Here is a 26,227-nt window from a genome sequence, read left to right on the forward strand (position 1 = left end):
AAACACCAATCCCTTTTATAGTATGTCCAAACTGCAATGTTTTCAGTTAATGTCTTCCAGCATTTTCATGGTTAAAAATAAAAGTTAGATCTTATTTTAATGTGCTCATTGCTCTACATACGCTTCTTTTGTGGGTACAAAATGGGAAATATATAATTCTGGAAAGGTTTTACTATTTTACCTTTGAACAATCAATGTGATATTCTCTCTGGTCTTCTATTCTTTGCCTTGCTTATGATTTTCTCCTTTCAAGAATCCCTGTAAAAAAATCCTGGTGTAAATGCAAAGGACAGGTTCTTGAAGATAGAGTTTAATAAGTGATCCACAAGAGCTTTGTAATTGTTGTTGTGATTGAAAAGAAGGTGATGATGGATGGGAGACCTGTCATTTTGAGTTATTGTGTGAGTTACTGAAGGATTTTCAAATCCAGATAATGTTGCTCCATGCCAGCTCAAGAAAAATGTGAAATCTGAGTTTACAACAAAGTGGTAAGGCAGGTATTGTGTCAAATGTTGGGAATTCTGATAGGCCACTGTAGCAGGGCACTAGGGTGCCTGCTACTGGTAGCAGTAATTGGCTCAGCTGCCACTCACCAGGGCAGCACAGGTGTGGGTTGCGAAGATAACCAGTTGGGTCAGCTGACCAGAAGGGGGCAGGGCCTGGCCTTCATAAACAGCAAGGCCGAGGCCAGAGTCAGTTCCTCTCTGGCAGCCTAAGAAGCGGGAGCTCTGCTGGAGCAAGCAGGGCAGGCATAGTAAGGAAGCCGGATGGCTTGAGCAGTGATGGCATGATGATACGGGGTGGAGAGGACCCTGGCAGGGATATGGACGAAGGATAGCCAGGTTGGCTTAGGATTTATGTTATAGCCGAGGGGCTTTGCGTTCTCTGTTTTGGTTGTGATATAAGACCAGAGGACCGGGCGAGGCTGAGGCTGCCTGAGCCCAATTGTGAGCAGCCCAGTGGGCATAAGACCCAAAAAAGGGGTCTGGGGCCAGGTAAGACCAAGGCCACCTGAGCCCTGATTTTGCGGGGAGCGCGAGGCACCGGCCCTAGTGTGGGCGGGGAGCATGAGGCACAGGCCCCGGTTGGGGGCAAGAGCACAAGCAAGGCCCCAGTGCGGGCGGGAAGCGTGAGGCACAGGCCCCGGTCGGCGATGAGAGTGCAAGGAGCACGAGGCACAGGCCCCAGTTGGGGGCGAGAGCGCGAGCAACGCCCCGGCGCAGGCAACGGCAGAAGAGAGAGGCCCCAGCGCAGGTGACAGTATAAGAGAGAGGCCCCGGTGCGGGCGATACTATAGAGGCAGGCCCGTGTGGAGACAGACCCCAGTGAGGGCTGCGAGGCCCGCGGGGAGAGGCAGGGCCCCAGTGCAGCGCAACGGTACAGAGGCAAGGCCCCGGGGCGGGCGAGAGCCGCGGGAAACACGCCCCAGTGCGAGCAAGAGCCGCAAGGTGAGACAGGCGGGCACGGAGATAAGTCTGTGGACCCATAAGGGCACGGGCGACCGTGGGAGTCATGTACAACCCAAAAGGTCAGAGTGCACCAGGCGGTTAGACCGAGCCAGGGTACATCCTGGCCATGCCAAAGAGGGTAGAAAGGCAGCCTCCCTTGAACATATTAATATCAAAGACATGGCGGGTGAGATAAAGAGGGTGCATTTAAACCGAATTTGGCACGGTAAGTAGGGGCGCGAGGGGAGGTCACGGCACTCCTAGAGGTCGCCCTGCCACAGCCACGTAGCACAGTCCCATGACACACAATAACTATAAAGGTATGCTTTGCCTAAATATAGAGCCTCAGGCTACGGTCTCATCAGATCTAACTAGCTGAGCCAGGACCAAGGTTTTCCATTAGTTGAGAGAGAACCTCTAAGGGAAACTCAGAAGCTGTTGTAGCAATCCAGTACATGTCACTCTTCCCTGAATCAATACGAAAATCATACCCTAGAACAGTGGGGGCCAACCTTTTGGGCCAGCATGCCACAAATTAATCCCATACCCTCCTGGTATGCCACTCCAATCCCCTTCCCCTGCCTGATGAGCTGCTTTGCTTTCTGCTCCCTACCCTGTGCTCCCTGACTGATCTGATACTCTGTCTTCTGCTCCCTGTTCTATCTGCCACCATGATGTCTGTCCCCTCCCTGGACTGTCATGTGCAACACACAGAGGCTGCCCATGCTATTGGTGGCATGCATGCCATAGGTTGGCCACCCCTGCCCTCAAACAGAACAGCTATTAGTAAGATGCTGTTGTGTGTGTGTGTAATATTTTGGGGCACCAGTGTTTTGATGATCCATAGGTATCAACAGGCCCAGAGCACTTTCTTCACCCCACAGTAAATGATTTATGTGACTATGCCCATGAATGCTGCGTGCCCCGAGATGAGGTGGTGAGGAGAGACTGCCTGCAGGCATTGCTGGCAGTGTTGGCAGTGCCATTTTGCAGGAGGTGCACCACCCAACTCAGGGAGTGCACATGCACCCGTGTACCTACTATGCATCGCCAGTGACTATGCCCTTACCCAAGACCCATGTCCAAAAGCTTACTGTTAATTAATTGTAAACCTAAGCATATAATTGTGAATAAACCTATTCAGAGTGGCAGGGAAAAAGACACTGAGAAAGCAAATGAACTCCTAAGGGCACAGCGGTTTAACTACTGGTCCACCAGAAAAACAAACTTCTAATCAACATGCACTAGGGCAAGATAGTATTTGGATGGATCCATCTGCCTATTTCAAAGAAAGCAGGTTTGAGCAATTAGTTCTCTGGTTTTACCATCCTTAATGAAAATTTATTCCCACTTGTCTGGGAAATAGTATAGAGGGTCAAGCAATTTTTATAAAATAAAATGTGGTTAAAACATACCTGTATTCTTTAATGTTTTACAACTATCGTTCTACCTATGTTACCTTACCATGGCTATCATTGTATCGATCTGCTTTAAAGGATTTGCTTAGTAAAAATTAATGAATTTTCCTTTCAGGCTCTCCCTCTGTTATAGCCTTCTAAAAATCAAGGTTTTTTGTTTCCTCCTAAACTGAAACCTACAATTACTTATATCTACCAATCCAGGCCAACTACTCATTTCTTTGCAATACAAGACCTGACCCCTTCTTCACAATGTCTTTTGGTTAAATTGTCACTAATACATATGATATCCAGTAACTTCACTGAGTTCAGTCTGGTTCCTAAATTCTAATCTCACGCAGCTCTGAAACTTCCCCATCAACCAGACCCATGCAATGCACTCTGGCACAAAACTTGCAGGGATATAAGAAATAAATATTTATAAGTACGTCATAGAATCATAGGGTTGAAAGGTATCTTAAGGGTCAGACACTCCAATCCCCTACACAGATGTAGGATATGTTGTTTCTAAGCCATCCAAGACACATGCTTATCTAGCATCTTCTTGGAAACCTCCAACTTCCCTAGGCAGCTTGCTCCTTTGACTTCTTGTTCCTCCAGTTAAAAGTTCTTCCTGAGGGTTAACTTAAATTTTCTGTGCTGTAGTTTAAATTCCCTGCCTCCTGTCCTGACCTCTATGGCAAGGAAGACTATTTTTTTCTCCATCTTCTCTAGCAGCCTTTCAAACATATGAAGATTAGTATCATGTCTCCCTTAATCTTGTTCTCTTCAAAATAAACATATCCAGTTACTTCAGTCTCTCCTCTTCTAATTTGCATTCCACCTCCATTAGCATTTTTGCCATTCACCTCTGAATCATCTCCAGTTTCTCTATATCCTTTTGAAAATGGGGTGCCCTAATCTGAACACAGTAGTCCAGCTAAAGTCTAAACACCCCAAATGGAATTGTAGTATCATCCCTGAGGTCCTACATTCTCTGCTTCTCTGCACAATGTCTCCAAATTGTGTTTGCTGTTTTTGCAGAATCACATTTCTGAAGTATATTGAGTTTACGACTTGCCTCTCCCAAATCCTTCTCCACCGTGCTACTGCCAAGCCCTTTATCCCCTATTCTAGGTTGGGCTTTTGATTTTTCTTTGCTATATGTACATTTGTCTTGCTGAATTTCATTTTGTTGTTGATAACCCAGGCCTTCAGTTTAACACAGTCCTTTGGAATGTTAATCTTATTCTCTAAAAGCTTTGAAACCACTGCTAGTTTTGAGTCATCTGCCAACCTAGTCACTATTCTCTCTATCACTGCATCAAATTAATTGATGAAAATGTTAAACAAGACTGGATCCCAGCTTGATGTGGAACCCCACTTGAGGCTTCCTGTCAGTCTGAGACTGAGCCATGTATAGTTATTCTTTGCCCGTAGTTATTCAGCCAATTATGTATCAACCTCTTGGCAAATCTATCTAGCCTTATTTCTCTGTCTTACTTATGAGAATGGCATGCAAATCCCACTAAAGCCAGGTACGCTGTATCTTCTACATTTCCCTTATTCACCCAGCTAGTTATCCTGTCAAAGAAGGAAACCAATCTGGTTTGGCATGATTTGTTTTCAGCCAGTCAAGTTAGCAGCTGTAATGAGGTCAAATGAAAGCTCTGAAGCCAATCATAGAAGTAGGGTCAGAAGGGACCTTGTAGATCTTCAAGTCCGACCCCCCACCTGGGCAGGAGAAAAACTGGGCTCAAATGATTCCAGCTAGGTAGGCATCAAGCCTTCTCTTAAAGACCCCCAGGGTAGGAGCCAGCACCACTTCCCTTGGAAGTTGGTTCCAGATCCTAGCCGCCCTGACTGTGAAGTAGTTCTTACAGATGTCTAATCTAAACCTACTTTCCAACAACTTGTGGCTGTTATTCCTTGTTATGCCGGGGGACACTCGGGGGAACAAGATCTCTCCCAAACCCTTCTGGTCCCCCCCAGTGAGTTTATAGACGGTCACCAGGTCGCCCCTCAGCCTTTGCTTGTGAAGGCTGAACAGGTTCAGGTCCCGCAGTCTCTCATTGTAGGGTCTGCCCTGTTGTCCCCGGATCATGTGGGTGCCCCTCCTCTGGACCCTCTCAATGTTGTCCACATCCCTCCTGAAGTGGGGCGCACAGAACTGGACACAGTACTCCAGCTGTGGCCTGACCAGTGTTGCTTAGAGGGGGAGGATCACTTCCTTGGCCCTGCTAGAGATGCAGGTGTGGATGCACGACAAGGTCCGGTTAGCCCTGCCAACCGTGACCTCGCATGGTTGGCCCCTGTTCATCTTGGAGTCAATAATGACTCCAAGATCCCTTTCTGCCTCCGTGCTCTCAAGAAGGGAGTTTCCCATCTTATAAGTGTGCTGTTGGTAACTACTGCCCAAGCGCAGCACCCTGTACTTGTCAGTATTGAAGCGCATCCTGTTTTTGCTAGCTCACCTTTATAACCTATCCAGGTCTTGCTGCAATCTTTCCCTCCCTACTAGAGTGCTCACCTCACCCTAAATTTTGGTATCATCAGTGAATTTAAACAGGTTGCTTTTCACCCTGTCGTCCAAATCGCTGATAAAGAAATTGAGCAGCGCAGGCCCAAGGACCGAGCCCTGGGGGACTCCACTGTCCACTTCTCCCCAGGTCAAATATGACCCATCCACCACCACTCTCTGAGTGCAACCCTTCAGCCAATCTGCAATCCATCTCACTGTGTAGGCATCAATGCCACAGTCACCTAGTTTTTTAATGAGGATGGGGTGGGAGACGGTGTCAAAGGCCTTGCTGAAGTCCAGAAAGACTACATCCATGGCAACACCTGCATCCAATGCTTTTGTGACCTGATCATAAAAGGCAATTGGGTTGGTCTGACATGACCTGCCCCTAATGAAACCATGCTGATTGCCCTTGAGCATCACAGATGTGCTCCATGATGATCTTCTCAAAGAGTTTCCCTAGGATTGAGGTAAGACTGATGGGCCTATAGTTGCCTGGGTCCTCCTTCCTCCCTTTTTTAAAGATGGGGACCACGTTGGCTATCTTCCAATCATCTGGCACCTGGCCCAAGCACTACACGCGCTCATAAAGCTGTGCCAAGAGCCCTGCAATAACCCCTGCTAGCTCCCTCAACCCCCTGGGGTGGAGAGCATCTGGACCCGCTGATTTGAACATGTCCAGCCCCTCCAGGAGCTCTCTAACCCGGTCCTCCCCAACCTGAGGTCTGGAAGTGTTCCCCTTGAGTCTGTCTTGCATCACGGTGGGGAAGTCCCAGTCCCTGCCCAAGAAAACAGAGGTGAAGAATTGGTTAAAGATGTCTGCTTTCTCCTCTGGCGCAACTACCAGATTGCCCAGAGGATCTTGCAGGGGTCCTACATTTCCCGGTGCTTTCTTCATCCTCCCTATATATTTGAAAAAGGATTTTTTGTTATCTTTGATTTTGGACGCAAGTCCTAGCTCTATGTCCACCTTAGCTTTCCTTAGGTATACTCCTCTTTGGAGATAGCACCCCCCTTCCACCAGTTATACGCCGCCTTTTTGGCAATCAGGCATTCCCATACACCCTTGGTGAGCCAGGGGGGCTTTTGGGCACTCCAGCCCCTCTTGCTTTTTGTTGGGATGGTCACCCCTTGGGCCCGGAGTATTGTCTCCTTAAGGAACGACTACTCATCTTGGGCACTGCGCTCCCCTGTTCTTGAGAACCCCAGTGCCCCTCCCACTAATCTCCTCAACTTGTTGAAGTTGGCGCTCTTGAAGTCTAGGGCTACCGCCTTGCTGCTGGCCCTTGACACCCTGCGCTGGATGGTGAATTCCAGCAAGTGATGATCGCTATCACCCAGGTGGTCAAGAACCTGGAGCCCCCTTACCAGGTCTTCGCCTGTGGCCAGGACCAGGTCCAACAGGGCATTTCCTCTGGTGGGACTGTGCACCTCCTGAATTAAGTGGAGGTCCTGTATCTCGCCAGGAACCTCCTGGAACGGTTCGACCTGGCTGACTGTTCCTCCCAGCAGATGTCCAGGTAATTTAAATCACCCATGACAACTACATCCCTTGCCTTAAGTGCTTCCGCAAGCTGGCCTGAAAATTCCCAGTCCAGCTCCTCCCCTTGGTTGGGGGGTCTGTAGTAGACCCCCACTGTTAGATCCCTCTCCCCATGGCCCCCTTGTATCTTGACCCAGAGCACTTCAGCTTGCCCCTCTGACCCCATTTTGCTGGCAGAGGATGTGTATTGCTCCTTGACATACAGCACCACACCCCCACCTTTCCTTCCTTTTTTATCCCGCCTGTAAAGCCTATAGCTCCTAATGCTAACTGCCCAGTTATGGGATGAATCCCACCAAGTTTCTGTAAGCCCTATTATGTCTGGGTCTGAACTGGCTATTCTGAGGGCAAGTTTCTTCTGCTTATTCCCCATACTACAAGCATTGGTATATAGGCATTTAAGGCCTTGCCTAGCTGCGTGTGCCACCCCCCAATTTGGGAGACTGTAACCAAAGGCAACAGGCCATGCCCACTCCAGCTGTTAAAGCAGGAGTAGGCAATTATTTGGGCTGGAGAACCTCTTAGCAAGTTTTGGTGAGGGCCACACACACAAAATGAATGGTGGCTTAATTAACTAAGCAAATATTAATTAATTTAAGTTAATTAATGTACAATAATAAAAACATGGTGTATTCATGTCCTAGAGAGAGGGAAAGAGAAGGAGTGGGTGAAATGTAACATGAAGGGACTGGGGATTGGAGAAGCACCAACAGAGAGATAGAGAGAGGAGAAGGAGAAGGCCTGGGCAGGGACAGAAGAAGGAGGGAGGGAGGGGTGCATAGGGAGGCCTCAGGGAGATGGAATGTGAGGATGGAGGCTGGTCAGGAGGAGTAGGACTGGGGGAGTGGGAATGGGGAGCTCTAAGCCTGGGCTGAGAGGCAGCTCAGCTGTCACACATGGCTGGAGGAAGGCAGCAGGAAATAAAGTGGCTTCTTTACTGCCAGAGCATGTTCAGACTGCCTCTCCCAGCCCTTGCATGAGGGAATGTGTGGCCCATGGTGGGCAGGTGGGGAGCAACCACTGCCACTGAGGACCCACTCCCAGCTCAGCTCAATTCATCTCAGCCTGGGGAGGACTCAGAAGAGTTTGCAAAGGGAAACAAGTGCTACGCCCCCTACCACCCATCTGTGCCCCAGTACATTTCCACTCCTCACAGCCTTGGTTGGGGCCAGGCTGGAGCCGTTCACCCTGTGCCACCCCTGCTCACCACCCATGGCCAAAAACAAAAATGGTGCATGTAGGTTCGCCCCTGCCCTGTCTCTGCTGCAGCCATTCATTTGGGAGCTGAGCAGCAAGTATGCATCAACCCTGCAAAAGTTGGTGCCAACATCCCTGCCCAGACCCGGGCACCCCACCTGCCCCTCCTGCCCCTGGCAAGCCATGACTCAGCCCCAATCCACACATTGCCCTTACTTTAGCTAGCCACTGCCTCCTAAATGGGGGAGAGAGGAGGGCAGAAAACACTGCTGGGACAGCCGTGGGCTGAACAGAATCAACTGGCAGGCCAGATATAGCCTGTAGGCCATATTTTGCCCATTCCTGCTTTAAAGACTAGGCTCAGCCTGCAGTACTCTGTCTAAACAAAGATTTAGGTACTTGCTTTTGACTCATGTGCTCTCTTGCTTTGTATATCAGATTTCTGCTTTTGACTCTGGCTTTGGGTCCTGATTTTGGCATACCCTGGCCCTGGCTTTGGTTTCTGATTCCAGTTCTGGCTCATATCCTGACTCTGGCTCTGGCTCCTAATTCCAGCATATCCTGACTCTGGCTTCGACTCCTAATTCTGGTTCCATCTCCTGGCATATTCTGACTCCGGCTTTGACTCCTAACTCCAGTTCTGACTCATGGTATCTCCAGATGTCCAGCTCCCTGAGAACCCAGCCAGTGACTTTGCCTGTGTCAGGTGACCACCCCCAAATACCCATTCCTATGTTCCTAACAGCAGCTGCTGATCACTCCTTCATTCTTCAGATATTTGCCAGCTGAATGTTTTTACATTTTTTCTACTAACTTCTTAGATATTGAAGTCAGGCTGACTGGTCTATATTTACCTATATCTTCCATTTCCCTCTTTTCAAAGATGGGCATTCTGTTAGCCTTTCTCCATTCATGATACACACCAACATATAATTATGGCATTAGTAAGGCAAGTTGCAATCAGTCTCCATTGCATCCTGCTTTCCTCAGTCTTAGTGTTAAATAACGTTTTTCTGTGCCTCAGACAACATAAGACCATAAGATAAACAGTAAAGTGTTATGTATCCAGGTCAGGTGTGCTGTTAAGAAGTTGATTTTTATACCATTTTTGAAGCCTGACAAGTAGAGCTGGTGAAGCCTTTTAGAATCAGTCTCCAAAATGAAAAATACATATATTTGGCTTTATTTTTTATGACAGATGTCACCGACATTGCTGTGTGGGAAGTCATTTAAGAGGCATGGGACTATTAGCGAAATAGTAAGGTTAATAATAGGCTTTTTGTGTAATGTATTTTACCTTGAGAACATCTGACAGAAAAGGAGGATGGATCATGAAACCCCTGACAAAAGGAGCAGTAGGACTTCCACCTTTCTTAAGAGGAAACACAACAAAAGAATACAAAGCCTTTTGGTTGTCCTGAGCAGTGAATGTAGCTACAGGTGGGAGTGCAAGTAATTTTTAAAAGAGGGAGGAATAAAAAAAAGCTTATCATTTATCTGTCTGCTGCATAAAATATTATTAATTCTATTGTCATATGAACTATGAGTCCCACCGCATGAATGAGGACCCCATGGTGTTCTGCTGTGCAGACAATGGAAAACAGTTTCATGAGCATAAACATGGTAAAGTAGTGACAGAAATATAGATGTAAAAGGAATGAAGGAGCTATTTTAAAATAAAAAGTTAATTTAAAACACACACACACACACACACACACACACGTACACAGAGAGTCACTTTTCATGCATGTCTGCCATGGACATGGTGTTCTCTGGGTTGTTAGCACTTGTAATGATAACAGACATTCTTTGAGTAATTGCACATTCACAAGGACTGCTAAGAAACATGTGATAAGGTAAAAAGCCTATTTTCAAGCAATAATTATGCAAATTATATGTGATACTAACATTTGATTATGGGTCTTGAGTAAAGCACTGTGATATGTCATCTGTTATAAATAAGTTGTATCCTGTATTTCTCCATAGATCTTAAAACGCATGCAGTTGCCATACTACAGAGCAACTAGGAGGTTGAATACTGAAGTATTTAGGAGGGCTTCCAAGAGGACATCAGTGACTGCACGTCCACTTGCTGGAGCTGATCCTAAAATTACAAATTCAAAGGGGTTGATAGTTGGGTACCCAGGCATTTTCATCCATATTTATCTGATTTCTGTACAATTATTGCATGTGCAGCTCTGGGATTTGCAAACACAGGGCACATACAAGCATTACATATCTGTTGATAGAATCATTTTTAGTCTGGTAGAAATGCTTGGTGTTAAAAATGCTTACCTTGGCCTAAGACGCTATGCACAGTGGGGATTAAAACAGGAAGGCCAAAGCACAACTAGAGTTGCAGCTACCAAGAGAAGTGAAGGGTAACAAGAAGGGTTTCTGAAAGTATGTCAGCAGCACAAGGAAGATCAGTGAAAGTGTGGTCCCCTTACTGAATGGGGGAGGAAACGTAGTGATAGATAATGTGGTAAATGCTGAAGTACTCAATGCCTTTTTTTATCTTAGTCTTCCCAGGCAAGGTCAGCTCCCAGACTACTGCACCTGGCAGCACAATTTGAGGGGGAAGAAGGGAAGGTGAGCAGCCAACAGTGGTGAAAAAACAGGTTTGGGGCTATTTAGAAAACTTGGACATGTACAAGTTCATGGGGATGGATGTGATGCACCTGAGGTGCTGAGGGAGCTGTTTGATGTGCTTACAGAGCTGCTGGGCATTACTACAGACTGGTCAGTCTCACCTCAGTCCCTGGGAAAAACCATAGAGCAGGTCTGCAAGGAATCTGTTTCTAAGAACTTGGAGGAGAAGGTGATTAGGAACAGTCAGCATGGATTCACCAAGGGCAAATCATGCCTGACCAACCTGATTGCCTTCTATGATGAGAAGACTGGCTCTGTGGATGCAGGGAGAAGAGTGGATATGATAATATACCTTGATTTTAGCAAGACTTTTAATAGGGTTTCCCATAACATTCTTGCAAGGAAACTAAGCAAATACAGGTTGGATGAATGGACTGCAAGGTGGATAGAAAACTGGCTGGATCGTTGGGCTGGAAGGATAATTAATGGCTCGATGTATAATGGGCAAGTGGTATCAAGTGAAGTGCCCCAGGGGTCATTTTTATTCAATACCTTCATCAACAGTATGGAAGATGGGATGGAGAGAACCCTCAGAAAGTCTGCAGATGATACCAAGCTGTGGGGAGTAGTAGATACACTGGAGGGGAGGACAAGACTTCAGAGCAGCCTAGACAAATTGGAGGATTGGACTAAAAGAAATCTCATGAGGTTCGATAAGCAGAAGTGCAAAATCCTGCACTTAGGACAGAACAATCTCATGCAATGGCACAAGCTGGGGACTGAATGCTAAGCAGTAGCTCTGCAGAAAAGACCTGGGGGTTTCAGTGGGCAATAAGCTGAATATGAGCCAACAGTGTGCTCTTGTTGCAAAGAAGGCTAACAGCATACTAGGCTACATTTCTAGGAGCACTGCCAGCAGATCAAGGGAAGTGATCCCTTCCCTTTATTCAGCACTGGTGAGGCCACATCTGGAGTACTGTGTCCAGTTTCAGGACCCCTGCTACAGGAAGGATGTGGACAAATTGGAGAGAGTCCAGTGGAGGGCTACAAAATGGTTAGAGAGTGGGAGAACATGATTTCTGAGGAGAGGTTGATGGAACTGGGCTTATTTAGTCTAGAGAAAAAAAGACTGAGGACAATAGGGCAGAGCCTAGCGATAGGCAGCAAGGGTACTACTACAGCTTGGCCAGAGAAACAGCAGTAAGTTGCTCTGAAGGTTGAGGGGACACACCTTCGGCTGGTCAGGAGAACACCTGACCGGAAGGGGAGGAGTCCCGGTGATATAAGCTTGGGTCCTGGTTGCAGAGGGGCAGTGCAGTCCTGAGCCCTGCAGGAAGAAAAACCCCATGGCATCTCAGGCAAGCAAGGAGTTGGAGCTGTAGGCCATGTCAGGTATTCCCAGGGCTTAAAGAGCCAGTGAGTAGGAAGGTGGCTTGGTAGTGGTATGATAACCCAGAGGGCTTGGAGTGTTTAAGTTTAAAGTGGTTGCTTACATTTTTATTTTAGTTTTAGACTGGAGGGCTGGATGTGATTGTACAGGTAGAAACGAGGCCACAGGGGTGCCTGCAGGGCACAACAGGTTTTGAGCCCTGCCATGGGCTGGGGGAATGAGAAAGAAGAAGCCTAAAGTCAAGAGGGCTGAGCCGAGAGGGGGCAATGCATGCACACTGGAAGCCAATGACAGACTGAGACTGAAAGGTCAGGCCAGAACCAGTAAGCCTAAGCAGCCAGTCTACAGCCAGGGTAACCTGCGGGCTAAAGCTAAAAAGGCCAAAGCCTATACAGGAAGATAAATGGCGAAAGTGACACCTGTGAGGCATGGGTGTGGCTATAGAGCCAAGAGGCCACAATTAAAAGCCCTAAGGTTTAAAAAAGAGCCAATCAGGCCACACATGGTAACCACTGGCTCACAGTACCAGCAAAGCACCAGTAGATCTGCTGTGATATAAGAGGTACCCGTGGAGAACTGTGTTATTTTGGCTAGTGAGCAGAGAGCCCAGAGACCATGAGAGGTCATTTAGACATTGGTGAGAGCACTCAAGGGCAACCTCTCACTCAACATCAAAAGAACATCAAGGCATGGCAAGAAACCTAAGCAGGGGAGGCTATACAGAGGATTGGGCTGCAGGCAGGATTAGGGTGGCCCAAAGGGAGGTGCCATGGCTTCCACAGGACTTGTCCTGTCACAGGGATCTCCATCCTCAAAGGTTCTTAAGGCCTGGGTAAACAAAGCCTTAGCTGGGATGATACAGTTAAGGATGGTCCTGCTTTGAACAGGGGGTTGGACTAGATGACCTGCTGAGGCCCCTTCCAACCCTAATTTTCTATTATTCTATGAATATTAAACCTCCTCTGAGGTTTAAGTTTAGTGTAATAGGGGTTAAATAGGTTAATGAAAGCTTGTTTGCTTTCCAATCAATAGAAGCTCCTCTGCTGTCCTCTTGATGTCCCAGTGTGCATTGCTCCCTGCCCCTGCCTCCAGAGAGGGATGGTCGGACTCAGACTCCACTGCTCTGGTTTTATCGTAGACAAACCCAACCCCTGTCAGCCCCAGGGCTGAAAAAGCCCAGCCCATCTCCACAGACCAGGAGCTGTGCAGCTGTTAACCCCCCGAGCAGGTGTAGAAAAGCCACCCGTAAGCACTGCTTTGGACCCACTAGCATCCCATGGGGCACATCAACACCAGCACCTGCAGCCCTGTGCCTGAAGCCACAAGTACAAGGCTCTGAAGTGATTTGGGGGGCAAATCTACCCTTCTTCCCATGGCACTTCAGAGCCCCATGCCAACCACCCCATGTGTGGGGCTGTGAGAACTGGATTGAAGTGCCGTGGAGGGGACCATCACCCCCATGTGGGCCTTCAGAGACCTTTGCCTGCAGCCCCATATGCAGGCATGCCAGTGCAAGGCACAGAAGTGCTGTTCAGGGGAGATGCTTCCCAATGCAAGGTTTGAGAGCCCTAAGCACTGGCTATGGTGGCAGGGTCTCCTAAAACCAGAGCCCCAGCAGCATCATAGGCCAAGCCCCCCTGGAGCAGCCAGACCCTCAGGTTGTGCCAGAGAAGTAGGGTCCATTGTGGGCTTTTGGCAGGGAAAATGACAGGCTTTAAAGACAGAAGACCTACTTTGGGCCTGCTGTCTAATAGACTAACAGCTGAGAGGGAGGGAGTGGGGTCTTCTTACAAGAGAGTCACGGTTCTTGTGGCCTCCAGCCAAGTAGCCCTATGCCCTACATCAGTGGTTCTCAACCTTTTTTATACTGTGGACCAGCATGGGAGTGGGATGGGGCTGATGGAGCTGACTGCCCCGCCACCCAGCTTTAATCCCACGTGTGACTGCTGGTGGTGGAAGCTGCTCGCCTGGGCAGACAGTCAGGGGTCTGAGTGGGGATCTCGTGCCACAACCCAGCGGCCAGACATTCATAGCCCAATGCCGGGCCACAGCCCAGTTGTTGGGAACCTCTGCCCTACACTACTGTCACCAGTTTCCAGGCAGACTGGGGAGCCTGAAAAGCGCGTTGGGGTATGTGCTCTGGGTTCCCTTGGCTGGGTGCCTTCTACAGCACAGGGTATCTGCAGAGCATGCACCTGGCCACATGAACTCTTGTATTGAGGTCTATCAGGGTTTTCAATTGCTTTAACTAAACTGGTATACTTCTGTAGTAGACCTATGGGTGCTTCCACCTTTATGGTTCTTTTCCTGCTAGCACTCCTCATTTCTTCAGAGTCTCCCCCATTGCAATCTCTTCTGCCACACCTTAATGTAATGAATTGACAGGGGAGGCTGCCCTGAGGGTGAGGAGGACTTTGGGTAGTGGACCCTTCATGTTGCCAATTATCATGGTTTTGGGGGTTGTTCTTAAAGTCTTCGCTTTCGGAATGTGAAAAACCTAGCTCTTTCTTATATATATAAGACTTTAAGAACAATGCCAAAAATCGTAAGAGCTGACAATACTGCATCCCACTTCTACTTTGGCTGTGCCCACTAGCTTGAAGCCCATTACCCAGGGCTGCAAGCTTCTGGCTCAGATTTTGTCACATCCTTGTGACCTCAGGCTCTAGGCCTCATGCAACCCTTGTACAGTCCTCTGTGGTCATGGGTTCCACTTTCACTGGTTCCAACCCTGCCTCTCAGTCTCCCACAGGCTTTGACCCTCATGAGTTCTGGGATTATGCTTCAGTCTCTCTCTCCTGTCCTCTTAACACACTGAGCCTGAGATTTGGGGTGTTCCCAGGGACCCATTTCAGTGGCCTCCATCACTCCTACAGCCACAACACAGTTAATGGGTACAAATGGAAACCCCAGAACATGAGCACCTGCCCCAACTCAAAAGTATTCCACCTGGGTTCACCTCACCCTGTGCAATGCTTTCCAAAAAAAAAACAAAAAAGGCCCAAGGCACTTCTCTTGTTCCCAATACGGACTCTCAGGTTTCCTTTACCCTGGCTGCTGCTCTGAGTCCTTACTTCATAGCCCTGGGTTCTGTCCCTGGGATCTTCTATCAGGATTTCCATCCCCTGTAGCTCCTACCACCAGATTGCTGCTCTGATTTGGGGTTTGGGCTTATAATGAGACACCTAACTCTCCACTTCTGCCCTATGTCCATCAGGCACTGCCTGTAACTAGGCTCAGTAGCCTTTTTGTCTCAGGTTTCTCTGTCTGTGAGTTTGGCTCAGGCAAAACAAAGAAGGTTTGAGTAAAGGCGGGGTGTAAAAACAACAAAAATGAAAAGACAAAAAAGGGAAAGAGAGAGCCAGTCACTCCTAGACCCCTTCCCTCTCTAGTCATGGGCTAGGGGCCCCTTTACAACTTCTACTGATTCACTGGATTGCTTGCACACACCCAGTGCTATGTATACACTTTTCTGCATATACATAAGCCCTGTGGATCTGAGTTGGTTAAATGTTGAGATGATATAAAATGGTATTTAGAAGAAAGAAAGCGTTTGTAGAGAATGTTAATCTATTTTATTCCTTGGGCATGAGAGCATACTTCACTGTAAAACAAATCAAAGGAAGCTAAAGAATTGGCAAAATGAAACCCTACCTAAAATAGATAATTTTGAAAATTTAGACCTAAGTAGGAGTCTTCTGTTTCCAATTTTTCTCTTATAATTCATTATTCATTTGACACAGTTTATAATCCTAGTGTTATTTACACTACCATTACAGTACAATTATACTTTTTCTCTTTGATAGTTATAAATTACCACTTATACATGTAACTAGATAAAACATTGCATGACTGAGAATAATTAGTGTAAATATGCTGTAGTTCATATACCTCTATTCTAACATTATGATTAAGGAGAACCCTGTAAGGTTATAATAAGTAAATCAGTTATGTAGTTAACCTTCTGGTTATATATATTAATTGTAACAGCATCTTCTAAAATAAAAGCCTGGGGTATTCATACCTTAATATCAAGGTAACTATACTGTAATATAGGAACTTTATAATACAATGTGGTTTGGGAGGGAGGTTATTTTTGTTTTATGGAGTTATCTTTTGGGCTAGGGACAGACGTTACACACAAACCGGTTTAAGTGATCATAAACTGGTTTAAACCTGTAACAGAACAGAAGTTCAGTGCACATAAACCAGTTTGAGAATGGCTGAAACTGGTTTAAGATAAACCTGGTTGAATGTAGTATCAGACTTAACTGATTTGACTCAAACTGGTTTACGCAATGTCTGTCCCAGACCCCTTGCTGGTTTAAGATAAACCAGACTCCCCCAGCATCCCAGCTTGCTCTCTGAGATGCAGTTTCCCACCACTACCACCGCTCCCTGCTAAGCAGGAATTCCCTGCTCCTGTCTGCCTTGCTGAGGAGGTGTTTGTGTATTAACTAGCAGACCACATGCTGGCTACAGTCTGTGCTGATTCAACAGGCAGAATCAACAAGTAGCTGGTAATGTCCCTCTGTTGTTATCTTAAATGGATAATAAACATTGTTATTAATTCTCTGCTGGGTTTATCACAACATCCTGCCTGAGCCTGGCCACACTCCCTCAGCTCCATGCTATGGAAGGCAGGCCTGCTCTAGTGCCCTCTGGCTTCTAGCCTGAGCCACTACAGGCATGTGCCTACATTTCTGGGATGTCTGTCCATTTACAGAACAGATATAGTCTAAACTAACCTGCAAAGATTGAATCAATTCAGGCTCAGGCTTTTTGAATGTCTGTCCCTAGCCCATGGATTTAAAATGGAATATGTGCAGTAGATGCACTAAAGTGGTGTGATTTAATTTGAGCTTGATTATTTTTTAACTGGATTACTTACATATTGGATATGACCTTTTGTGCAAAGGTTGGTTATAGAATAAACAGAGTAACTGAAGTTTCTTTAAGCACCAAGTAACAAATGAAACAAAAATTTAGTTCTAATGCAAACCAACCTGTCCTTGAAAGTCACTAATGTCCTATTTTTAGAATAAGGTAAATGTTTCTAGAGAAATGTAAATCAGTCAGCACTATAACTAATATCAAAGTTGCTGCCAGCATGGAGTACTTACTTTGATTGCTAAACTGAAATTATATGTTAAAAGTATTGCCAACTAATTTCATTCTTAAAATGCCTGATTAATTCAAATATTTTTGTAATTTATAAAAGTGACATATTGATTAGATAATTTCAAAAAAGTTAACCAGAATCATAATAAACATGTCAAAAAATAGTGCCACTTTTGACAACCAATGCTCATGGCAATTAAAAGCATACAAATAACTAACTTCAAATTGTCAGCAATATTATAACCTTCACTGTTCCAAAAAAATAACTAAATTCATTATTTCCATTGTTTACATGTATTGGGAAAATGCTTCTTATAATACGATCTGGAAGAAAAATAATGATTCAAATTTTGATTTGATTAAGTAATCTCGGTCAGAATGAAATCTAAAAATGCAACCTGAGCTATATGACCTGTATTCAAAAACCAAATGGTACTATTTAGTGGCTTCAGGGAAAATAAACTGAACAGAATACAGACAAAACTTTTTGAAGCTTTGAAACAAATTATCTCCAAATTTTCAAGGAAAGGAAGTAAACAGGAAACTGAGTTTTCTGTAACTGGGTTTTTTCATGTGCTTATGTATCATTACTATGTGTTAAAACGTCAGGGGGTTTTTTCGTATTAGGTACTTACCATCTGCTGGAGTTTGTGAAAGGTTATATTGCAAAAGGTCAAAAAAACTTGCTCCTCTTAATTCATTTGGATGTTCTGATGTTTTTTTGCAATCACAGAATCCAAGAAAAGCAGTTTTTTGTAAATCTGATGTATTAGCACTTAAACAAATGTCTCGGAGCACACAGATGTACATGTAGCATATTTCCCAGGGCCAGGATGGTAGATAAGTTATGGACCTCTCTTCCTGTTGGTAGGAATATAAAGCTTCAATTAAATATCTAGAAAATCTATAACAAATACAGATTCTAATGGAAGAATTGAGTATTTTACAGTAGGAGCAGATTAATATACTTTAATCTAATTTCACATTTGGCCATGTTAACTGTTCAGAAGTGAGCGGGTAATTTAGTAGAAGACATAGTCATTCAGCAATCACGCAGGGTGTTTAAACTACAAGAGAATTGCATTCCCAGGTGTTTAGTTTATTGAAAAACTGGTCTGCTCGCTCTATCCCGCATCTCAGAATTCTAAGATGAACATGACCTTCAGTTTTCAGGAGTAAAGAAAATAAATGCGTTACTTCTATCCAATTTAATGTTTGAAACAAACACATTTTCCTCTTACATCTAAATTAACAGTGCTGTTACCTGCTTCTGAAGAGACATAGAGCTTGAAATAAAATCTCTCACTAGGTCCATTAAAACCTTCAAGCAGGACAAGTTTAATTTGGCGGCCTCCCCAAGGACCAACAAACCTAATATTGAAGCCAACCTAGATATTTCAGGACAGAAAAAACAAATCTTAGTACAAAATAAAATAATAATTGATTTTTAAAATATAAAACTATTGGCTGGCCAGAGGCAATTAGTGTCCTAGTTTGCTAGAACCAATTAAAGACAATAAACACTGGCATTTTTGGAGCCAGTTGACATCAAAGCCTAAAGAAAAAGTAAAAGTGTGCCATAGTTTTTATAGAGATTTATAAAGTTAATTGTAAAAGTCTAACAAAACCATGCCTTAGAACTGTATAGCTATCCTACCTTTTTTCTGGATCTGTGGTAAAAACAAATCAGTTAGCACTTTAGGAAGAAGTTTCTGTTAAGCTTTAACATAGGTAGAATATTTTGCTATAGGTAACAAGAAGGCAACCGCTGCTAGATCTTAGAAGTGTTGTATTGTCAGCCACATAGCAAAGAGGAAGTCATCAGATAAAGCATTTATGTTACATCTTTTAATGGAAGGAATAAATAGTTTGAGACAGCTCAGTCTGGCAATCCAGTTCATTCCTCTGCTAACCCCTCCTGCCATCACCTGGGTCTATCGGTGATATATGAGTTATCTGGCTAACTAGAAAAGAAGAAAAATGATGACTTGTCATAATTTGCTGATGGGTAAGCAAAGGGAAATGTTAAATGACAATGAATCAAACTGGATGGAGGTTTCTAGCAAGCCACTGAGAGAATCAATATTATGTCAAGCTTTATTCCACATCTTCATTAATGAAGAGTTAGCAGGCATCAGTGAAGATATAACACAAATGTCTTCAAAGAAGTTAGTAACATAGTCATAAAAAATGACAAAATAATTTGTCAACAAAATGAACAATTCAAATTAATATAATTACAGGGGGTACATCTACACGTACAAATGCTCCTAGATGGTTTTACTGCAGAGTAAATCCACCCTGGGCCAGCAGCTACACATGCAGGCATTTGACAGCAGATTTACTCCAAATGGGCTCTCTGGGCTGCTCCCACCCTGCTCTGCCCCCCTGTAGCAGCCAGGGGGAGCTCCAGGCTCCCCCTGGATACTAGCCCAAGGGCTGGCAGGGAGCATCAGACAAGGAGACAGCTGGGTTGGGAGATTGCTCTCTGCCACCGGGAGCTGCCTGCTGCCAGGATGCATTTCAATGGTGACGCTTGGGCTAGGGCAATGTCCTCTTGCTCCAGCAGCGGGGAATTCCTGGCCCCAGTACCCTGATTGGGGGCAGGGGGCTTGTAAAGAGCTACAGCTAGCAGTGAGCCTCTGACTGGGCAGGTATTCCCCACCCAGCTGGCTGCTCACTGCTTAGCTGCCCCACCAGTGAATTGGGGCTGGGGGCTGGGACCTGCCCCTCCCCTGCAGCAACTCACTGTTTAGCTGGCCCACCAGTGGATAGGAGCAGGAGATGGGACCTGCCCCTCCCCCACAGGTCTTTCCAAGCCCCATGCCTTGATTGCCCAATTGGGGCACTGGGCTGGGAAATAGCTGCAGGGCTGGGGAAATCTATACACGCAGCCCAGAGCTGGCTGGATACTGCCCAAAATGGGACAGCTCCCAGCCAGCTCCAGACTGCACATGCAGACCTCCCTGCACAGCCCAGGGCTGGCCAAGAACTGTCCCGGTATGCACATGCATCCTGGAGCTGCCTGGAAACTGTAGGCACCTGTACACACCATGGGTTTTAATTGTCATTAAATGAAACAGGTTTATAAAATTTAAACTTTTTTATTTTGGAGTGTCACATCTGTATTTACACACACTAGGTTTTCAAACTATTGAAGCTGGGTCCTTGGCCAGCACTGCAGGAAACTGGGATGGTCCAGCACTGCCTCCCGGCCCAGGACCCCCCATCCACCCTGTGCCCATGCCCTGCCATGCAGCTGTGGAAGCAGGGAGCCAGCAAACCACACAAGAAAAAACAAATGTGGGAGCAATTTGAAAGTGAAAGCAACTGAAAGGGGTGAACTATAAAAAAAGTCACAATTCCATCTGGTGGACAAAAGAAGCTCATCGCACATCTTTGAGACGCTTTGCATTTGCACTCAATGAATCCATGGATGCGATGCTTTATTTCCCAGTAAGCCAAACTAAACTATGTCTGAGGAGTTTTAGTTTAATGCACCAGAGAGACTTTTAAACCATCTGGAAAACTCGATCGTGCAAACAGTCATGTAGTTGCAGTGCAAGAAAGGGCAAAAAATGTGGCATGTATAAAAGTCCCTGTTGCATTTTGGGCAGTTTCCAGCCAGCTCAGGGCTGGCCTTGAACTGTCCCTGCCTGGGGCAGATCCCAGTCAACTCCAGGCTGGCCAGGGAATGCTCCCTGTGCTTGGAGCACCCAGTACCATCTCCATGATCACAGAACCACGGGAAGGAGCTCCCTGCTGCCAGGACAGGGGGACATTATCCTGGCCCAGGTTCCACCACCAGAGCCCACCCCAGCAGCAAGCAGCTCCTGGAGGCAGGGAGCAATCTCCTGCCCCCTGTTGGCTGTCTACATCTGCCTTACTGTGCAGTAAGTACTCCAGATTACTACACAGTAAGCTTCTGAACATGTAGACGGTGATGCTTACTGCACAGTAATTTTGTTCTATTGCACAGTAAAGCATTTCATGTAGATGTGCCCAGAGAGAATGAAATTGACAAGGTGAGCAGCGATAACGTTGAAGCAATAATGTTGAAAGTGACCAGTTACAGAGGCAAGTAAATTATTTACTCAAGTAAATTATGCATGAGTTTTCAATGCTATATGGCAGCATAAAACAATTTACATTTGAAATGCTTACAGAACATATTGCATTACGTAGCAGAGGTACCTAATGAGAGGTAGCAGAGGTACCTAGCAGAGAAATTGATCATTTCTGTTTATATCTGATACGATTATAGAGTGTTACATTTAGTTCTGGACATCTCACTCTGTGGAAGATCCCCGACCCCAGGCAGCCCCGGGACTCACCGGGCGGGGCGGAGCACGCTCGGCCAGAGCCGGCAGCATGGGAACACACGACGGGAACGTACGACGCAGCACCGCCAGAGCCGGCGCAAAAGCCCGGGAGGGGATCTCCGCGCGGAGACCGGCGGCACGCACTTTAATTAACTCTCCCAGGTGCCACAAGGAGCCGGCGGACTCAAAAGCAGCGCCGGTGCGGAGCAGTGGGGGCCGGAAGGAGTCAGAGGAAGAGGAGCTTCCTGGCGGGGGAGCAGCAGCACGGCGGACGACAGGAGGGAACCCGGCAAGGACCTTCTGGAGCCGGGTAGGGCCCCATGGGGCGAACCACGAGGGACGGAGGCCCCTCAGGGCTACTGATCGGGTGGTGGGGGCTGGGAGTGGGGAAGCTCCCCCACCACAGCCCTGGCTGAAGCGGCCCGTGGCCAGAGGCGGCGGCGGCTGGCTGACCCAGGGAGGACTGTTGGGAGACGGACCCCGGGCAGGAACGGCGGGCCCCGGCTATACATAGGGGACCCTGCCGGGACTCACCGAGTGACCCGGGGGTCGCTACCAGGACTCTTTTTGGGAAAAAAGAGACCCCTACCCTTGCCGAGGTAAAGGGGAGCACCATCAGGACTCACCGTGCGGAGGCTCGGGCGAGGGTGTAGGGGAGGCAGGAGCCCTCAAAGACCCCAGACCAGACTGGACAGGAGACCCGTTTCTGGACGTGCACCCGCCAAGGAGAATCACTGAACCAATATCATCGAAGTCATGGCAGGCGGACTTGGCGGGAGCAGACTGGGAGCGGGAGTCACTCCAGAGTACAAAAAAGGGGGGGCAGGCCCCCACGACGACCCATGGGTGCTTGAGTCGTGCCCTTACGGGTGGACCCGTGGACACACTCACTACCAAAAAGCTACTGATTGACAAACTGGAGGAGGAAAAAAGATGATTATGAACTGTTTGAGAAGTCTGCCTAGACTCTGGTACCCAAAACATTTCTTTAAGCAGAAATGACTGCCTTGATGTTAGAGAACTTGCCCAGAAAGAAGTCTAGACAGTAGGGTTTCTAGGTAGTTTTCAGGCTGAAGAGGTTTAAATTCATATCTCCCACCTCTTAAAAGAGTACCACCCCACCAGGCAGATGGCAAGCCTATAAAGGAGTCACTCTCCAGTCTTCCTGATGAAGTGGTACCAGTGTGTGAAATAATGCAAGATTCTGGGGCCAAATAGAGAGAGTTTGATTTTGTAGCCCAATGATTAAAGACTACAAGCAAGTTCCTGTTTTGGGGGATACCTTGTTTTGTTCCCTGCTCCCACTTTACACTGAGCAGTCATGAATTCTTTAAGCTTAGGAATCTTCTCCTCTTCCAGCTATGTTTGTAAATAGAAATTACTGCCATTGCTTTGTTTTGACATTGATTCAATGCTTTATTGGAGCTATTCAGAGCACACCTACTGGATTGGGCTCCTAAACAACCTTCAATGCACAGCTGCCCAGTTTGTGAATCCCAAATAATCTCAGGTAGAAAATACATGCTAAGATGCTCAGTTGTGCCAAAAGTAGCACTCTACATGGCTAGGGAACTTTTCTGTCTAAACTTGGTACTGGTGGCCTTTTGACACACTTGAGAGGTTAGGCACGGATCCTGTGGATTGCTCACTTGGATTTAGGTATCTAAACCCCGCTTAAATCCTGCACTAGATAACTAAGTGCTTTTGTGACTATGGTAGACCAGTCACTAAAATACAATAAAGACTGGAATTCTCTTAGCATGGTTCACATCTTCCTTTCATGGAATATGTTGTGTTTTAAATTCTTTTAGCAGTATATGTTTATAAAGATTTTAGAGATTTTTTACTATTATGATCTAAAATAGTAGTTCTCAATGAGTACGTTCAGATATTCATAGATGTAAGAAGGAGGTTAGATCATGTTAAAAATGGCCACCCAATCTAAGGTAAGTCAGGATGGGAGGGCTAGTGGAGTGGGGGGGTGGGCTTGGGAGGATTGGGGAACCAAGCAGCTCCAGGTGGATTGGAGGGGCAGGCATGATCTGTGGGATGAATAAGAGGGTATGGGGAGCTGATGAGATCCATGGGAGGGACTGGGGGGGTTAGTGGGGCCATAGGAGAGATTGGAATGGGGGAAGGTAGGGTCAGTGGTGTGGGTTGGTGGGATCCAGAGGGGTTTGGCAGAATCAGGGGATCTAGCAGGGTCTTCAGAGGGTCTTGGGAAAATGGTGGGCTTTCTGTGTCACTCCCTTGAAGCAGGAGATAGTTTTAGCTCCCTGACACCCCCTCCACCCAAAGTTGAACAATTCCCCTGAGGAACCTACCCCCCACCCTGCCTGTCCCTCCCCCCACCCTGACTTCTATTGGCTCCTGGCACTGGCAAATGCCAGTAAAACCAGCACTGGGAGCAGCTTGCAGGATGAGTGGGCTTGGTGGGCTGTGGGGGGTGGTCCAACTGGTCTACCAGGGATGGATGTTCATCTGGGGGTGGGTGGAGGGCTAAAAATAGTCTGATGCCAAGGGACTGGGTAGAGAAAGCATAGTCCTGGGGCTAAGACAGGGTTGGGCAAAATGCAGACTGCAGGCCGGATTTCGGCCCACCAGGCCATTCTATCCAGCCCGCAGGGACTCTAAAAATTTTAGAGAATTAATATTTTTCTGCCCCGGATGCCTGTCATGCAGCCCTTGATGGCTTCCCAAAACTCAGTAAGCGGCCCTCCACCCAAAATAACTGCCCACCCCTGGGCTAGGACCAGCAGCTGTGCTTTCGTAGTCCCAGGGCTGTGCTGGGATCTTTACAAAAATTCAGTTACATCGGTCTTGCCAGACCTGATCTAAGTTAGACTGCTTCCAAGGTAGCATTAGCTTAGATCAGGTCAGCCATTATTAGACTGATCTGAACTTCTGTACAGTTTGCACCTAAACCCCTAGTTAGGTCAATCTAGGTGCACCTGGGGGAAGTAAGTTAAATCGGATGGCCATTTTTAACATAATCTAACCTCTCTCTAATCTTCCTGAATGTTTGTATGTACCCAGTTTGCTCTAGGCACTGTTTGTAATCTGTTGAGCATTGTCTCCTTACTAGCTACTTATAACAATGTCAAGCATAAGGAAGAAAAGCAGGACAAGGAAGCTTTAAACAAGGAATGTTGTAACTAACAGGAGAGTAAAGAGGACCCTGTATCTACCAGCTAGCAAAGAGCACATGCTGCTTGTGGAACGAAAGTCATCAGGAGAACCAGAACTAGGAGAGGAAGTGCTGAGGAACAGGCTACTTAGTAGAGAGTTGAAGCAGCAGAGAAGAGGCTAATGAGAAGCAAAGGGCTTCTTGAAGCAAAGGAAAAATAGTTCAGTTTAAATGTTTATTAACTGTACATAGACAAACTCAAGAGAATAGAGAAATGCTTTAGAAAGGAGAAAGGGAAACTCATTTGATCTTAATGCTGTTAAATACACACATAAATTGAATAAGTACCACAGTTGCCATAGAGATAGTGTAGGATCATGATAGGGAGGGACTGTGCTTCATAAACATGATTGCTCTCTTAAGAAGAGGTCTGTACATAAAAAGCAGCTGAAATTCCTTTCTCTAAAATTCAGTGGACCATTTCTGCTTTGCAAACACAATTCTGAATTAATTTACTATAATTTGTAAAAACTTGAGACCAAAAACCTTTGGGGGAATAAAATGAAAATGGGAGAGGTCTGTAGGGTAGAGTTAAAAGGAAGCTTTACCGCAGCAGTAGCTGGATAGCAAATTTAAGCTTTTATACTTCACAGGCAAAAAAAAAAGAGAGAAAAACAACTCAGGCTTAGCCATTTTCCTTGAGGACTGACTGCTTACAAAAAGGCAGTTAAACCATACATGAAAAACAGCCAAATTGTGGAGTTGAATGATTATATATTTAAGCCAATTTTCACTTATTTAACTAAAAACTATTCCATTCTGTTGAAACTAGCTGACTCATTAAAAAATCTCAATCCATTATTCTCTTTCCCTTAACCACTTATCTGTCTTTAGACTATGAACTCTTCAAAGCCTGGACTATCTTTTCTTGAAAGTCTGGAAAGTGCATCGCCTGTGTTAGGTATCCAGGTTGTAGCCATGTTGGTCTAGAAGAAAAGGCAATCAGGACTCATAGTAGAGATGATATCTTTTATTAAACCAACACAATTTTTCCAAAAAAAAGTCTTAAATTGCAAGCTTTCAGGCACAAACACCCTTCATCAGGCATTGGAGAAAAGACTGTAAAAGTTCTCCTGGGAACTTTTACCACTCCTGGGTAGGAGAACTTTTACAATCTTTTCTCAAATGCCTGATGAAGGCTGTTTGTGCCTGAAAGCATGCAATTAAAGACCTTTTTTTGGAAAAATCTTGTTGGTCTAATAAAAGATATCAAATAATAAACAGAAATAAAAGGCACAGAAACTCCTTAAAGTTATGGACAGGAAGGGCAAGAGCTATAAGTGGGCAGTTCTGTGGTCTGGGTAGTCAGAAGAGCAGGAGTAGCACCTGCTATTTTTACGTCCACTCCTAAGTTGATGTCCTGGGCTGGTACCCTAGTCACCCAACTGAATTATGCTATGGTAGGGCTAGGTTCTATTCCACATATGAGACATCTAAGTGGACTTCCACCCTATTTAAGTCCATGAAGATCCATTAATGCATGAACTTTGTAACACGCCATCCATCATC

At 46.1% G+C, this 26,227-nt stretch overlaps 1 protein-coding gene across 1 annotated transcript in view; it reads right to left on the reverse strand.

Moving 5' to 3' along the window:
* Positions 1–18,590, reverse strand: part of LOC149868305 (transmembrane protein 232-like) — a 54,164-nt gene extending 35,574 nt beyond the window's left edge. The window contains exons 1-2 of the mRNA XM_090037207.1: positions 18,474–18,590; positions 17,845–18,070 (exon numbers count right to left, since the gene is read on the reverse strand). Of these exons, the coding sequence (XP_089893333.1) occupies positions 17,845–18,070; positions 18,474–18,524 (277 nt within the window). The 5' untranslated portion in view covers positions 18,525–18,590. The remainder of the gene's footprint in view (positions 1–17,844; positions 18,071–18,473) is intronic.
* Positions 18,591–26,227: the final 7,637 nt, after the last annotated feature.

The sequence above is a fragment of the Crocodylus siamensis genome, chromosome 3 (genome assembly GCF_052110815.1).
Source record: "Crocodylus siamensis isolate JL-2025a chromosome 3, ASM5211081v1, whole genome shotgun sequence".
Lineage (NCBI taxonomy): Eukaryota > Metazoa > Chordata > Crocodylia > Crocodylidae > Crocodylus > Crocodylus siamensis.